Genomic DNA, 16,646 nt, shown 5'->3' on the forward strand with positions numbered 1-16,646 from the left:
ATATATATATATGTAATGTATGTAGTAACGGATAAATGGATCAATAATGCGAGCACTTTGCCATTCCTACCCATCGAATCCATATCTGCTTTTTCGAACATTACAATACGGTTAAAACAGAGGTCGTTTCATCATATCCGGCTACATTCCGCATCAATCAACACAAATCAATATCTTGCTACTATGAGTGATGATAATCATATAAGTAATAATAACAATGGATCGAATGATATAACAAAGGATAGTTATGATCCATCTCTAGTAACGAATAAGGAATCTGTTGATTTTACAAAACCTGACATTACTTTAAATGAAAACAGATTTAAATTTTATCCTGATAATCCGGAATCTTCATTTGCAAAATATAGATTCATGTCAAAGGATTCCTCACAATACTATGATCCGTGTGATGAATCTGCAAAAATGAGTTTCAAATGTCTTGACATGAATGATTACGATCGTGATAAATGCAGGGCATATTTTGATGCTTATAGAGAATGTAAAAAACAATGGTTAAGAGCAAGAAGAAACAATGAAGATGGTAATTGGGGAATCTAATATATTATGTAGATAGACATGTAAATCAAAAACTATACAAGTATAAATATATATATATATATATATATATATATAATGAAGACTAATATTAACTTAATACGCTTTCCTTTAACACATATATACAGTACAGACAAAAAAGGATGAAATTTGAAAATTGAAAAATATTAGCAATTGAAAAATAATGTTTTATTAGCTTCAACATATTTATAACAATTATTGATTATGTATTTGGACAAACAATCACAATTTAATATTTATTTTTTAGATACTATTCTATATAGATGAACGTTAAAATAACAAAGAAAAGTATATAGTAATTATAGACACAACCCTTTACAATAGAACAATGTCAATGATTGGCTCCCTAGCAAACTCAATTACTAAAATTAATGCGAAAAATATCAACATCTTCAATAATAAAAATGTTTTTCATTTAGATTTTAGAAGAACTTTAATGAAAACACACAAAGGTACAGCTAAAAGATGGAAATACATATCCAAATTAGATACTTTCAAAAGAGGTAAGTCAGGCAGACAACATGGTAATATAGGATGGTCTCAACGATCTTTGAAAACTTTAAGTGGCAGGACATATGCTGATAAAACTCATGTATCAAAGTTAAGAAAACTGTTGCCTTATAATTGAAATTTGAACAATATTCTATTCCCTATTATTTGAAAATCAAGGACAAAGAAAGAATTAATATTGCATGCATATATATCTATTCTATTAATAAATTATTCTTTGCTCACATACATGTAAATAAAATGACATTTTTAATTTAGCCAGAAACACAACATTAATAATATAAACTTGTTTTTATTGTTTTATTTTCCATTTAATTATTGCCATATCAAATAACTTAATCCCTTTCTTATTAGTTCCTTTTGGTCCATCTAATTCATTCCAATTGATTTTCATATGAAACTCACGTCCTAAAAATTGTTCATATAGTAACTGTTCTATTTGAAAATTAGTTTGACTTAATGCTTGTAAACATTTTAATGATTCCCAATACAAATTGAACCAAACCCTTGAATAAGAAGTTCGATTGGTAACTGAATTTGTTATAACATTTGAGATACTATCTTTATCACTTGATATATTATAATTGAATGATTCAAAATCGTTACTATTACTATTATTCTTCAGTTTTTCGTTATTACCTTTATGGTTGCAATTATTATTTATTCCAAAAATAATTCGAATATCGCTAACGTCATAAGGAATATCTAGCGGACAATGAATTATCAATCTTCTATTATTATAAGCATCATACCCACTATACTTTGAGTTTTTTTTATAAATATCTAGCTTCCAGCCATCTTCTAATTTAGCGGAACTATTCAGCTGGATAAGGTCATTCATATCCATATTATATGTTTGAACTTTAATCGTTACCAAATTGATGCTTTTTGGTGGTATAATAATACTGTTAGGGTTAATTAATTCTATAGAGCTTAATTGAAAATGAAATAAATTTTCTTTATTCTTTAGGATTTCTAAAAGGATTTTCCTTTTGCTCATATCATAGTTTAAAAATAGTTCATGATATGTTAAGTATCTTAATTGAGAACGAATTGTGACACCTTTTGATATTCCAATCTTAAAACGTGCATTTTGAAAGATATCTTTTGCTTCACTTAATGGGCATACAAGTATTTTCATTAAGTATGCAATTACGATTGTACCCGAACGACCTTTACCCATTCTACAATGCACAACTGCAACATTCTTTTCACTTTTATTCAATTGAGCTTCGATATCATCAACAATTTCTTGCATTCTTAAGAAAGTCGGAGGACAATGATCAAGCCAACCTTTTTTTAAGACACATTCTTTTTTTTGTATAATTCCAACTTCTTTGTTACTAATAAATTTACCTGGAAAATCTAATGAATTCACTTTTACATTTAAATCGTTGTCTAATATCTCATAAACATCTTCTTCACTATAATCTGTCTTAGTGTGTTCACCTTTAATATTGTATATTTTCCACCTTTGGTAACCATGTGTAGTATTTAGATAGTCAATTAGATCAGGTAAACTATTTCGGTAAAACACTTTAGGATAGTGATTAGCTGGATATGAACAGACAATTAGATTAGGTAGAATATACGAAATATCTAATGTATGTCCACTGTTTTGTTTTGATCTATTCATAGGAAAGGTAAAACATTTCTTTAATATTAAACTAACTGGAGAAGTTGTTTTATTTTTAGAATCCTTCATACAATGGTAGTTTTATAGTCGGGATTAAACAGTGATTATTCTTTATTAACATAAGCAAGATAAAATATTAAAAGCATTAGTTTTAGACACTGCTTAATTTATATTCCTCAGATACTCTTTGCTGTTTTTTAAAATACAATTTAAGACGCAAAAATATATATACTTAAAACCTCGAAGTACAATACAAACCAAGCACATAAACCTGATATTACTTTTAATATATATGATAAGACTAAATTTCCATTATCTTTTGTTAATTAATGTATATATTACAGTATATTTTCTATACTTCAATTGTTAAAGATATTGTGTCATTTCAAGAACGGCAGCTAAGAGAGCTGTCATGAGCTCTCCATACGTCAATTTTACCAACTATAATATGCCATTATATTTATGCATTCGATAATTATGCTGCTTAGTGTTATAAATACACTACTCCAATCAATAGTTTATTTATTTGTATTCTTAATCTGTTCTTTTTATTTGAGATGTATCCGATGAAGAGACATCGCTTGATCACATATAAGCTTACTAAGTACATTTTCAAGTTATAAAAATATATAAAATTGAGCTCAGTCCTAGTTACAGTCAATAGAATCAACCTAAAGGGTATTATATTATAAAAAGATAAACACAGCAAGTGAACTTTATTATCTGTATTATTATATTTTTATAGCTTCACCGTGTTATAGTCCTATCAGTACCAAACATAATAACAAGTTGAAATGTCAGAATTTATCAATGAGAATCCTGAAATTTTGGATGATAGCCAACTTCCAACTAGAAAAAATGATGCTAATGACCTATTACTAGGTATTTCAGATAGCATTGCCAACCTGGAAAGGAAAAACCTTTTATTAAAGATAGATAATTCAGTTGAATCTGAAGTTCTACAAAATATCGAATTACTAGATAAACTTTTAGCACTTCAACCAGTCCCATTATTGGTATCCGATGCTGATGAAAATGAGAGTACAGACATGGAGGATGATTTAGAAGAATCTGATCCTATAGATAGACAAGAGATTTTTGACTTGATAGCAAGCATATCTGATCCTGAACACCCTTTATCTTTGGCTCAACTAGCTATTGTTAATTTAAACAATATCGAAGTTATCGATAGTGGGAAAAGAGATGAGATTGCACATGTTATTGTTAGAATAACACCAACTATCACACATTGTTCTCTAGCAACTCTGATTGGATTGGGAATTAGGGTAAGACTAGAAAGATCGCTGCCTTCAAGATTCAGAATTGTTATTATATTAACGAAAGGAAGTCATCAAAGTGAAAACCAAGTTAACAAACAATTAAATGATAAAGAGCGTGTGGCTGCTGCATGTGAAAACCCTCAGTTACTAGGCGTAGTATCGAACATGTTAAGTACATGTAAATAATTATTCTTGCATTTTCATTTTATCTGCTCAATATACATATATATACATCATTTAAATGAATGGGGCAGATTCATCAACTGTTTTCGATTATAATATAATATTATATTATTATTATTTTAATATATATATATATGTGTGTATATACAAGTGAATTTCATTTTATATTATAATATAATGAATAAATTTTGTAAACCAATGCAATAAATGGAAGCAATTTACACGGAATAAAATGAAAATATTATTTGATATAATAGATTCAGTTAATCTGGTGAAAAAAACCGAATCAACTGAGAGTTTGCTAATGGTGAAATATTGATATATGTTAGCTTCTTTTTCAATAGTTTATACAGGAACGTAAAATTAAGCTAATGGATTAGTATTAGTTTGAGAATCACCTTGAGCCAAAATGTCATTAGCATCTTTTTGTAAATCAAATGATTTTTCCATTTCAATCAACTGTTGTTCAGATAATATAGATAAAGATAATGGAACACCCAACAATAAAGCAGAAGTTGTTAAAGCCCAAGTCACAGAACCAGTCTTTGCAAAGATAGATTTAATGATGCTTGTTGTCTTTGTATAACAATTGCTTACAATATTTCTTTGCTTTGGTGGTACAATATCTTTTAAAGCTGATAATCTTTCTAATAAAGTTTCATTTTCATTGAAATCATCATCGAAATCACTATCAAATTCATCATCTGAAAGCTCACCAGATTCTTGTTTATTAGTAACATTGACAATAGAATCTTCAACTATTGGCTGAGATTGACCGTCAACTTCAACATTGGCGTTTTCTTCTTTAATTTCTGTTAACTCAACCATGATGAATAGATATGTATATGTATTTGTGTTCTGTTGTTTTTGTTAGTTTTGTATGTATTCCACTACTCACAGTAATTTAAACAATAAACGGGAAAACTAAATATCTTTATTAATTTACCTGACAGTAACTATTGAACTAATAATAATGTTAATTAACACCGAAAGTAAACCTTTCCTTTCATTACAATTTTAGTTGTTACCTTGTAAATATTTCAATATTGAAAAGATTATATTGTGTAAAATCATCGAATCATTGGAAAAGTGCGTATATTCAAAAACTTGGGAAATACTGATTATCGACATAACGTAATAAATGATACATCATGTGACACACACACAGACAAACGGACACACATGTGTATATATAGTTAAATAGCGTCAGTAATTGTTAGTGATAAATATATTAAATAGTGTATCGTTCTTGTATTGGGTTGGTAATCATTGGTGTTTTGCTCAGTAGTTTACATGTTAGGATTATGTTTGGATGATGAAGATCCCATTCGATTTTATGAGAGAGAGCAAGTTATTCTATATAATATTGGTGCTTGGTGAATAAAGAACTAGTAAAGAATGTATTGAAGTTTTTTAATATAAATTTATAAAATATTGGTATTTAATATAGGTCCTATTATTTCAGGAATATTAGAAGTATTCCTGTAAAAGATTGTCTGGTTCGACAGTATGTCTCTCTTCGTAGTGAGTCTCATTGGAATTATTGTAAAACTCAGATGATTCGTAACCAACTTCCTCGGAGCCTTCGCAGTACGTCTCTACTGGCTCGTCAACACTTTCTGTCAAGTCTCCGTAATCGTAAGCATCCGAATCAATAGCAACAGTCATGTTATCGTAGTCGTCAGAGGTGGCAGTGACGTTCTTATAGTGATGGTGGGTATGAACCGCGGTATCTGGGTTAGTGCCGTTTCCAATTGACTCTGTGACGGGATATCTTGTACTGGTAGTGAAACTATAACCAAATACACAGGTTGTGATGGAGATGAAGGCTAATGTTGTGGAGATTTTCATTTTTGTTTTATTTTCTTATATGGTACGATGTCTTTCTTTGTTCTTAAAGATAAGGTTGTAACAGGCTTCGGTATTAATACAATGACCAAGAACATCTGAATTATTTCAATCACTATTGCTCTTTATATACAAACATTTTTACGAAATCCATTATAATTTCTTTTTCAAAGGAACACCAAAAATTGTTTCTTGTTTCCAGTGATGTCTTGCAAGCCTGGACCTCATAAGAAGAAACGGTGCTTGGAGTGTTTTTTCTGTTGATGGTATTCTAAATAGTTATACATAATATGATATTTATATAATCTCTTGAATAGAACAAGAAAGAAGAACGAAAGTTATCTAATGATCTTTGTATGACTATGGTTACTGACACCTTTCTTTTTACCTTGGCATGGAAGACAAGAAAAAAAAGACGCATGTATGCCAGGAATAATGACACATATGTACACACATGAACTATTCACAAGTTCCTTCTTGAAGATATATATTACGATTAATGTGTTCACTATCAGATTTTTGTTTTTACTACTGATTAAATCTTAGAGCCATAACACACAGCCACCATTACTTGGTGATAAGATGTTCACCATTGTACTATTGTTCAGGACATTTGAAATAAGCCAGCTCACAAAGTGATAGACCTTCCAAATGATATCACAACATTTGTATAAGAGTAAATGTAATGAAATCCTTAGCATAATATAAGCTTATATACTTTGCCTTCTCCATGATGAAGGACAATGGTAATAAAAATGGATTGTTCATCGTATACCTTCGAACTACGTCTTTCCGCTAATTCCAAAATTCAAGAAAAAAGAAGAAGATTAAAATTTTTCCTCAAAATCAATTACTTACAGCACAATTAAGATCTAACTTCATAGCTTGCATGAACAATATACGATTGATGGATGGTCTTTTAACTAAACGTATCTAGATATTGGTACTTTTAAGAAAATAATTGCGTGAAATTTTTGCTTTTGTTTCCTTCTTTTCAGCATTACGAAGATTTACAAAACATACCAGTATACAATTGTATCATAATCAAAAAAAATATAATAAAAATGTCTGAAGTCATTGAAGGTAACGTTAAGATTGACAGAATCACCCCAGGTGATGGTGCTAGCTTCCCAAAGGTTGGTGATTTAGTTACTATTCATTACACTGGTACTTTAGAAAACGGCCAAAAATTCGATTCTTCTGTTGACAGAGGTTCTCCATTCCAATGTAACATTGGTGTTGGCCAAGTGATCAAAGGTTGGGATGCTGCTATTCCAAAGTTATCTGTTGGTGAAAAGGCTAGATTAACCATTCCAGGTCCATTCGCTTATGGTCCAAGAGGTTTCCCTGGTTTGATCCCACCAAATGCTACTTTAATCTTCGATGTCGAATTATTAAAGGTTAACTAAGTTAATTGCTTTTTCAACGCATAGTTATTTAATGTATGTATATAATTAAATATCTTATGTTTATGAAGTTCTATAAAGGAGGAGTCATCAATTCTTATATTATTTAAAAATACGATTGAACTACTAATTATTTGATTGAATTATATATGAAAGTTATCATTCAAAACAATATATTGTCCCTGTGGTGAGTTATATCGAAGGGGTTTTATTAATGTAAATTTAATTAATTTAATTTACATTAAAGTCTTAATACAAAGCGGATTACTTATTTTTTGTTTCTCAATCTAGCTGATACTCTAGTGCTAGAACGTGAGGCCACAGGCGGTTGATCAACTTTTCCCTTCTTTCTCTTTTGAGACTTTTCTTGAGCAATTGTATCATGCTCACTAACTGCTTCTTTAGTCTTATTGGTGTCAACTGTGAATGCATGTCTAGTTCTCTTGGCTAGTGGTCTCTCATCTGCAACTACATTATCTTGTAGCTCTTCCGCTATGTTATCAGATGAAACATCTTTATTATTTTTAGTTACTTCTTCGGTTTCCTCTGAACTAACAGTATTGTTCTTCTTTTCATTATCACTCTTATCTCTACTGTCTTTAACTTCATCATCATTTTCTTTCTCATCTTTCGTATTTTTTGATGCTTCAGTGCTATTCTCGTCCATAGCTTTAGTCTGGTTTTCATCGACAGGATGTTTCCTTTCCTTTCTCAAAACTCTAACTGATCGTCTAGTATGCGGAATTGATTTTTCTTCAACAGTGTTATTATCACCGTCAGTTGCTATTATATTAGATGTATCTATGCCTTTAATTGGATTAACTCTTTTAACTGCTTCAATATCCATTTCCCCGTTAGCAAGTTCATTATTATCTTCTGATCCCATTTTGACATCAGCATTTTGTTTTGCTTTAACTTTTTCTTCATTATTTTCATTAAGAGTACCTTCTAATAAAGAAGGCTCTTCATTAGTTATTGATTCTTTTTGAGCATTTTCGGAAGCCTTGTCGTCTTTAAGTTCCTTCTCTTTTGATTCAATCTCCTCTGATGTTATCTTGTCTTCTTCATTCGTTACAGGTTCGACTCTCGGTATTACTTCATCTTCGTTTCTACTTTCTATTTCATGCTTCCTACTAATCTCCTCATCTTCGATTTCACTGTTTCCTGTATTTCCTTTGACCTCTTCATTTGTACCAGTGTGAACCTCTTCACCTTCTGCAATCTTGGTGTCTTTACGCTCTACTTTTTCTCCTGCTTCTTTTTCTTCTGATTGTTCTTCAACAACTTCTTCCTCAACAGCTTCTGTTTCTATCTTTTCAATATCTGCTCCTTCAAAATCTTTATTTATATTACTCTCATCCTTTTCTATCTGCTTTTCTTCTTCGGCTTGTTTATTAGTATTTTCCTTCTTGACTACTGGCACTTCAATATCATCACTGCCAAGTGGTTCTGATGTGTCATCTTGTAATTTTACAGAGTCATTGCTAACTGTTTTATCTTTGATGCGTTTGTCTTCCTTTTTATCATTGCATACCTTTTCAGACGTTATATTACTTTGTTCGTTTTGATTATTAGACACATCAGTACTCCTAGCCGGTTCAATGTCGTTGACACTATCCTTAGACTCCTTATTTATTCCAACTTCATTGGATTCTTGTGCATTATCAACCAGCAAATCACCATATTCATCCCATGGCAACTGACTTTCTTTTTGATCTTGCTTCAATATTACTTCCCTTTCCGATTTTGTACTAGCGGAGTCATTAGCAATGACAGGTTTTACTATATTATCGTTTTCATTATCATATGTGATACCCCATTTATTATTTTCTATTTTATCCATTTCAGTAATATCGTAATATTGTTTTAATTTATTCCATATATCATCGGCAGAGAATTTTTTATCATTTCTTACAACATCTTTTTGCAATAACGTTACAGGAAATTTTTGCGGATTATTCATCCTTTCAACAATTGCTGACACATTTGAGTCCTTAGTTTCACCTGCAGGTTTGAATTCAGATACCCATCTGAAGAATCTTATTTCATCGACTATGGTCCATTCTACCATTTTGTCTCTAGCACAATATTTATCTTATGATTCCTTCCACTTCTTTGGATTGACAATTTTTGTGACTTGAACACTTATGGATATAATAAATAAAGAATATGAAGTTATGGTATACTTTAATTAAATAATTGAACAGATAAATACCAATGCGAGTACCTTTGATCAATTTAGTATTGACACTTCCTGTTTAAAGCAAAGAAGTTATTGGTATTTCTTGAATCACTAGCTACGAACAACGCTTCAATTGACATTGTAGGTCGATAATCATACTGTAACGAACTTGGAAAATGTAATCTATATGTACCCAATTGACAAATATAGAGTATCTCGAATTGGATTTGAATAATTAAAGGTTGGATTAGCCATTGTATTTCATTATATGTATAGATATATATATACGTTTTATAGAACAATTATTAAAGGTAATTTTAGTTTATTATTGCATATTCTGATTTCCCTTCAATATAATAAGGACACCACATTACTGCACAAACAATGCCTAAGAAAGGGACTCTATTGAAGTCGTTGAGTAGAGGACGTGTGCGTGCTTCTTTTAACAAGTACAATTTGTTTAATCTCTATAAGAAATCACAAATTAGTTTTAGAACCAAGACATTGTATCAACAAAAATGGCAAGCAAAACAAGAGACTAGATCTTACCATGGTGAACATATCAGGGAAGGAAGATGGCAAATTATGTTCCAATCGAAACTGGATTCTGTTGCTCAGTTAGATGCATCCTTGCGTGGTGGTAAAGTTGAAGATACTCCGTATTTGTTACAGACATATGCTGTCTTGGAGAAGAGATTAGATTTTGCTTTGTTTAGAGCGATGTTTGCTTCCTCCATTAGGCAGGCGAGGCAATTCATTTTGCATGGTAATGTGCACGTAAATGGTGTTAGAGTAAAACATCCCAGTTTTATTTTAAAGCCAGGTGACGTATTTAACGTTAAACAAGAAAAGGTGTTACAGGCATTAGGTGCTAAAAAGCCAGATTTAAAGAAGGCTTTGAATGTGGATAAAAGACAGATAATTTTACACAATAAATTTGTAGAATTTGCTAAAAAAAACCCTAAACAAGCTTGGAAACAGAGAATAGAAAAGATTAAGCAATTATCCAATGATTCTGTTGAAAAAAAAGAATATCTGACTTTGGTTGAAAATTATAAGAAAGGATTGGATGCAAAGGAGCTTGAAGAGCTACGTAACTGCACACCAGAAGAGTTACTAAAAAATATAATCAAAACACAACCTAAACAAGCACCAGGATTAGAAAACGATAAAGCTGAAAAATCAGATGCATCTACTGAAGCAGAAAAGCCAAACGAGTCTGCAGGAAAAGTTGAAAATCTAACTGACGCCGACTTTGAATCCATTTTTGAAAGAGATGTCACGCTAAAGAATTTGGCTACCCAATGTTATCAAGAATTCTCCAATTCAAAGTTATTTGATTTTGAATCTATTAAAGCAAAGTCTGAAGAAGAAATAAGTACTTTGGTTAAGGATTTATTATCCCCAAGTGATAACATTAAGAAGAATTTGACTGATTCGCAAAAGGTTTCAATGAGAACTGGGAAAAAGCATCTTTCTGAATTAGAGAAGAAATATTCAGAAGCTATAAGAAAGTATTATAAAATAGCAAAAAATGATAGTAAATCTAATGAGTTGCCATTTGATTCAAACTGGATAAACTCTTTAGTTGCTCATGAAAAATTAGACTTTGCAAAATTAGCTGATAATGAACAGCTAGCCCAAACATCTATTAAATTACCTAATCAACACCATGTCTGGGGTCGCAAACGTTCTAGCTTGCCATTTTTTACACCTTGGAAACCTAGACCATTCTTAGCCCCATTTGCCATTTTACCACATCATTTAGAAATATCATTTTTGACATGTCACGCTGTATACTTGAGAAACCCAGTAGCTCGTCCCGGTCATTCTGAAGTTATATCTCCATTTGATACTCCATTACACGAAAGAGCTTATATGTTTTACAACAGGAAAGGTAAATAAATCATTTGTTGTTCTCAAGCATCAATGAATCATAACTTGTTATTATAACCTGTAAATAGTGATATAAACAAAATATTTAATAAACTAAAATTCTTTTATAACGATTACAATTATCTGTCTAATAATGTAGAAAAAGATTATATTTAAGGAGATTAATATGCATTAGCTCAATTCAATCTAAAAATAATATTTGTGTTATTATAATTGAAAAAAGACATACATAATAAGATGTAAAATCAATTCAAACGGTTAACCAACATGTTCAAAAACAGATGATTGTAACTTATTGTCTCCAAAACTGTGTTTAATTTGTTCTGGTAATGGGAATTCAACATAATCATCGTCTTCTCCTACAGGATAGTTAACATTGACTGATGTAGTTGATGAAGTAAATAATTCAGTATTTAAAGATTCCTTTGAGAAATAAATACTACCACCGTCTGATTTATCTATAGTAATTTGAGGCAATGATTGCTCGACTTGAATACCAAATTTGGTACATTTTATAATTTCTAAACCAGAGATAGCTGAGTCTAGGATAACACTACTGGAATCTGATTCACTGATAGTAATAGCGTTTAATTTACCTTTCAATTGAACAATAGTACCAGTACACTTACCAATAAAAACCGATTCGTCTTTATTGGTTTCGATAACAATTGGTTCTGGAACATTTTCAAAGTTCTCAATAAACCATTTATTTCCTACTAATTCCTTTCTTGGTGGTTTCTTAGTCTTCAAAGTGTTAGGCTTACTAGGCTTTGGTGGTGGAGTTTTGGCAGAAACAGGCACTGAAGAAGAAGCACGTAAAGCTGGATTTTTATGTGTTTGTTGAGATTTGTCAACTTTCTTCAAACCCTTGGTGATATCTGTACCTTGGTTCAATTGCGCAAAAACAGCATCCAATCCACCTTCTTCCTTTGGTGCGGTAGTGTCATTAATCTCAAAGACAGCAGCAGGTGGTGGTGGAGGAGGAGGAGGAGGGCCACCAGCGGCTGGGGCTGGGGTAGATGAAGAAACGCCTTCTAAAGCCTTGCTCAAGTCGAGACCGTTTGAAGCCCAAGAAACACCTGAATTATGGAAATCTTTAACATAGTCTTTTAATTGATCAAAAACGTTCGAGAATAGTTTAACCCATTCAACTGATTTTGGATCAGATGCTTTGAAGTCCTTTAGAACTCTATTGGTCCAAAATTGAGCAGCATCTTTGAAGTCAGTAACTAAAGGAGCTGGCTTACCGACAGTGACCCAGGAGAATAATGGGGCACCTTCTGCTAATGCATTCAAATGTGGGAAGTATTTACTTTGACGATTGGTATCTTTTATTTCACCAATTTTCATAATCTTTTCACTAACTGGCTTCAAAGCATTTGCAAATTCAGGCGAAGTTAAATCTGGTTTCTTAGACTTAACAGCTGCCTTCAAAAATTCTAATTGTGACACAAATGCTGCTTCAAATTCTTCAGTTGCACTCTGCACAACAGGATCTATCTCTGTAGCTAACTTTGTCAATGGTTTAACATGATCATTTATTAATTGCTCAAAGTATTCGATAGAGTGTGGGACATCTTCCTCGGCAGCTGGTGCTGGTGTAGCAGTAGCTGCAGAAGGAGCAGCAGGAGTTGAGATAGTTTTGCTGGCAGGAGAGTCAGTAGCGGTAGACTTACCTAGAGCTTCGATCTTAGATTGGACGTAACCTTCTTGATATAAAGTTACATCTTCTAATCTTGCAGTAGCATCTTCTAATCTCTTTAATAATTTTACTAGGTTGTATGTTGGCACGTTACCTTTTGATTCTGTCATTGTATTCAATATTGGAAGATTCTCCTTTTTATTATACGAATTATTTGAATCACGACTAGCTTCAATGTCTATTGTAACAATTAACACTTTACTTCCCAGAGACATACACATGTAAATATGTTAAATTTATAGATTATTTATAAATGTTCTTATAGAATGAGATTAAAATAAATACCCTGCATTTTGTTGTTACGCAATATAGGGAAATGGGGTCCTAATTCGGCAATCGTCGATAATGATATATCCATGGCATAAGTTTAATATGATTTAAGATATAACTTGATATAAATATATATGATGAATATTCAGATCAGTTAATTGATTGTAAGAATATTCCATCGATTGGCTTTTGTATATCGTATTGTAACGATTAAAATAACAACCGGAACAAATAAGAAATAATTCGAATGTATTAGTTGGTGGAGAAATAGTATTCTCCAAATATGCAATGTAGTTAACTTAACGATACTAGAAGTTTTCTGATAGATAGTAGTTTAAATCTGGTGTTACATATGAAGTATATAACTTTTATATAATTGCCAATACTGTTGCTTTTCTTAATCAAAGGTTAGAATTGATATTGGTAAGGATCGTTTTTATTTTCAAATGGCACAGTTTTAATCTGTTTTACTATTTCAATGCAGTTTTTATGAAGTAGGAAGGAATTTGTATATTATCGAAATGATGAGATAATGTTTTGTCCCTCTCTTTAAATACAATAGTATCTGTCACCGAAGTCACCTAAACCAGGGATCAAGTACTTGTTTTCATCTAAACCTCTGTCGACAGCACCAGTGACAATTTTAACGTCTGGGAAAGCTTCATGATATTTGTCAATACCTTCTTTACTGCAAATCAAATTCAAGAAGAAGATTCTTTCTGGTTTGACACCTCTTTTGATCAAGACATCAGTGGCCATGATGGCACTGCCACCAGTGGCTAACATTGGGTCTAATAAGAAAACAAATCTTTCAGAAATATCTTCAGGTAGTTTTTCGTAGAATAATTTTGGTAAAGCAGTTTCTTCATCTCTTTGAATTAGAATCTTACCGATTCTAACGGACCTACAACATTCTCTTAAGCCTTGCTCCATGGATTCGCCGGCTCTGACAATAGAGACACCACAGATCTTGCCCATGAAGGAAACACCTTCGAACACTTCATTTGTTTCGGTATCGACACTCTTTGCTTGAACTGGCAAGTAGTTCAAACCTTCTTCGACCAATAGCCTGATAATTCTATCAGAATAAAAGATGAAATCAGGTCTCGAGGTCCTTTTGTCTCTGATGATAGTGTATAAACCTAATAATTGATTAGTTTGTGGTAATAAGATGACGTTCTTGAATGGTTCGGTAGACATTTTTACGATTTGATCGATGTATGTTTTGATAGTATTACAAAAGCTTGAAGAAATACGAAAAGGAATATAAGGACGATAGATAGATACATTTAATGTAAAACGCTTATTTAAGAAAAAAATTCGATAGCAAGAACAAATTGAACACAAGAAGTTATAAAAGCTCAAAAATTGAAAATGTGTCTTCTTATATAATAAATTTTTTTGATGTCTTTCATTGTATCTAAATTTTTAGCAATTAGATATCGAGTATACAAAAGCCCATCGGGGAAAAGCAACTAAACGGATTATGTGATGTAAATAATTGTTCTACTTTGTCCAAATGGTGAAAACGGCCAAAACAAGACATGCAGCCTTCATGTGAACAGTTGTTGTTTGAAGTTATTCAAGAGCTGAAGTTGAATATCCTCCAGGCCTCTCCTCTGTGCTGAGAAGTGTATATATGAAGATTGTAGGTACTGGGGCATTAAGCACAATATTATTTGCATCTGTTCACTTGTTCTCATCTCATCTCATCTCATCTCATCTGTGATTGTGCTGTGCTGTTGTATCTGTTAAGGATTTTGAAAAACACCAAAGTGAAAAGTTTTCGAAAACAATTTATCGCCGTCGGCGATAAATTGTTTAGCCTGTCGTTGGGTCACAGCGTCTGACATATCCGACGGTGGCCGTCGGATATGTCAGACGCTGTGACAATTCAAAAGAATCGTAACGCAATTACTGGAGTCACCAGAATCTATACAACCTGGTGTATGGTTTCGAAGAAATTTATATTAGTTGAACAAACGTACGTTCTTATACATGCATTGTTCAGTTGCATTGAATGTCTGTAAGGCTAGAAGATGCAAATTGATTCAAATAGCCTTGTTTAGGAGGTCTCTACCTGCGGCCCCAGTCTTAACTGTCTTCTCTGCCCTACCGAACATACACTTTCCCCAACAGTGTGGTATTGTAATTATAGCGTTAAGACGGCTGAGTCCCGGGTAACCCTTTACTCAATCTTAAGCTCACACGCTCACGCTGCACAGATAAGCTGTTTTCTATTTTCTTCTCAAAAAATTTAAAGCCCTCAATATTCACGTATCCTCTACGGGGTTTTAGTCTCTTTGTTTTTTCTTTGCATGTGATTTCATGAATGTCATCGTTATCCCACTTAGTATGTATAATGTATGTAACATGCACCAATACCTTTGATGAAATTTCACTCTACTAGCGAACATCGAAGATGTTGATCCAAGAAATGTTTCAATGGATTGTAATTTATTCATATTATTAATTATTGACTATTAAGTAATTGATGTTGTTTCTCCCATCGGGTATATATAAGAGGAAACATATGCCCTCATTTCATTTGTGTTCTTGCTTCACTCTTGTCTTGACAATCTGAACTCACATATACAGAAGAGAACGATTGCAGAGAATTTAAACATGTTTGAATTTGTTAATGAACTAATAGCTGGTTTCAGCTATGAGAAATTTATGAGATTGGTAATCATTCTAGGTGGCTACATTTTGATTAGAAATCTGGCTCAAAGGGAATTGGCTAAGAGAAAATTATCTGCTCAGTTACGTGACGATAGAAAATTCAAATCAGAAAAAAACACTGAACAATATCTAGAGGATCCAAAAGAAGAAGAGAAGAAAGAAAAGGAATTGGAAGAAGCTGCTGCTTCTTCTTTCGGTTGGGGTAATAAGACAAGATTAAGAGTTAAGAAACAACAAAAATCTTTTGAAAAAGCTGTCGATAGATTACAACAACAACAACAGAACGCATTGAGCATAGAAGATGAAGATGCTGATATCCAGGAATTATTAGAGGATTAGTATAACAGAATCCATGCACATACAAACAGATATATTGAAAGAAATGTCTCTCTACTTCAATAGCTTGCATACCCGCCCCCATTTTTAGCTTATGTACACTTTACATCTAATATTTAATTAACAGATACTGTTCAAA

At 32.1% G+C, this 16,646-nt stretch overlaps 11 protein-coding genes across 11 annotated transcripts; 6 read left to right on the forward strand and 5 right to left on the reverse strand.

Annotated features, from left to right (window-relative positions):
- Positions 1-15: 15 nt before the first annotated feature.
- Positions 16-558, forward strand: COX23 (Cox23p; the record flags this gene model as incomplete). Its single annotated transcript, XM_003686055.1, has 1 exon — positions 16-558. The coding sequence occupies one exon, from the start codon at positions 16-18 to the stop codon at positions 556-558; it is 543 nt and encodes a 180-aa protein (XP_003686103.1).
- Positions 559-904: 346 nt separating this feature from the next.
- Positions 905-1,204, forward strand: MRP35 (mitochondrial 54S ribosomal protein bL35m; the record flags this gene model as incomplete). The annotated part of the gene is made up of 1 exon (XM_003686056.1): positions 905-1,204. The coding sequence occupies one exon, from the start codon at positions 905-907 to the stop codon at positions 1,202-1,204; it is 300 nt and encodes a 99-aa protein (XP_003686104.1).
- A 174-nt stretch (positions 1,205-1,378) lies between these two features.
- Positions 1,379-2,791, reverse strand: TEP1 (putative phosphatidylinositol-3,4,5-trisphosphate 3-phosphatase; the record flags this gene model as incomplete). The annotated part of the gene is made up of 1 exon (XM_003686057.1): positions 1,379-2,791. One exon carries the CDS (start codon positions 2,789-2,791, stop codon positions 1,379-1,381), a length of 1,413 nt encoding a protein of 470 aa, XP_003686105.1.
- A 725-nt stretch (positions 2,792-3,516) lies between these two features.
- On the forward strand, positions 3,517-4,188 carry CIA2 (iron-sulfur cluster assembly protein CIA2; the record flags this gene model as incomplete). The annotated part of the gene is made up of 1 exon (XM_003686058.1): positions 3,517-4,188. The coding sequence occupies one exon, from the start codon at positions 3,517-3,519 to the stop codon at positions 4,186-4,188; it is 672 nt and encodes a 223-aa protein (XP_003686106.1).
- Positions 4,189-4,548: 360 nt separating this feature from the next.
- TPHA0F01910 (mitochondrial import receptor subunit TOM22) lies at positions 4,549-5,013 on the reverse strand (the record flags this gene model as incomplete). The annotated part of the gene is made up of 1 exon (XM_003686059.1): positions 4,549-5,013. One exon carries the CDS (start codon positions 5,011-5,013, stop codon positions 4,549-4,551), a length of 465 nt encoding a protein of 154 aa, XP_003686107.1.
- Positions 5,014-7,097: 2,084 nt separating this feature from the next.
- Positions 7,098-7,442, forward strand: FPR1 (peptidylprolyl isomerase FPR1; the record flags this gene model as incomplete). The annotated part of the gene is made up of 1 exon (XM_003686060.1): positions 7,098-7,442. One exon carries the CDS (start codon positions 7,098-7,100, stop codon positions 7,440-7,442), a length of 345 nt encoding a protein of 114 aa, XP_003686108.1.
- Positions 7,443-7,707: 265 nt separating this feature from the next.
- On the reverse strand, positions 7,708-9,510 carry EAF7 (Eaf7p; the record flags this gene model as incomplete). Its single annotated transcript, XM_003686061.1, has 1 exon — positions 7,708-9,510. One exon carries the CDS (start codon positions 9,508-9,510, stop codon positions 7,708-7,710), a length of 1,803 nt encoding a protein of 600 aa, XP_003686109.1.
- Positions 9,511-10,005: 495 nt separating this feature from the next.
- On the forward strand, positions 10,006-11,526 carry NAM9 (mitochondrial 37S ribosomal protein uS4m; the record flags this gene model as incomplete). Its single annotated transcript, XM_003686062.1, has 1 exon — positions 10,006-11,526. One exon carries the CDS (start codon positions 10,006-10,008, stop codon positions 11,524-11,526), a length of 1,521 nt encoding a protein of 506 aa, XP_003686110.1.
- A 249-nt stretch (positions 11,527-11,775) lies between these two features.
- Positions 11,776-13,329, reverse strand: SRV2 (adenylate cyclase-binding protein; the record flags this gene model as incomplete). The annotated part of the gene is made up of 1 exon (XM_003686063.1): positions 11,776-13,329. The coding sequence occupies one exon, from the start codon at positions 13,327-13,329 to the stop codon at positions 11,776-11,778; it is 1,554 nt and encodes a 517-aa protein (XP_003686111.1).
- Positions 13,330-14,038: 709 nt separating this feature from the next.
- Positions 14,039-14,689, reverse strand: FUR1 (uracil phosphoribosyltransferase; the record flags this gene model as incomplete). The annotated part of the gene is made up of 1 exon (XM_003686064.1): positions 14,039-14,689. One exon carries the CDS (start codon positions 14,687-14,689, stop codon positions 14,039-14,041), a length of 651 nt encoding a protein of 216 aa, XP_003686112.1.
- A 1,425-nt stretch (positions 14,690-16,114) lies between these two features.
- PGA2 (Pga2p) lies at positions 16,115-16,510 on the forward strand (the record flags this gene model as incomplete). Its single annotated transcript, XM_003686065.1, has 1 exon — positions 16,115-16,510. One exon carries the CDS (start codon positions 16,115-16,117, stop codon positions 16,508-16,510), a length of 396 nt encoding a protein of 131 aa, XP_003686113.1.
- Positions 16,511-16,646: the final 136 nt, after the last annotated feature.

Source organism: Tetrapisispora phaffii, chromosome 6 (assembly GCF_000236905.1).
Source record: "Tetrapisispora phaffii CBS 4417 chromosome 6, complete genome".
NCBI lineage: Eukaryota > Fungi > Ascomycota > Saccharomycetes > Saccharomycetales > Saccharomycetaceae > Tetrapisispora > Tetrapisispora phaffii.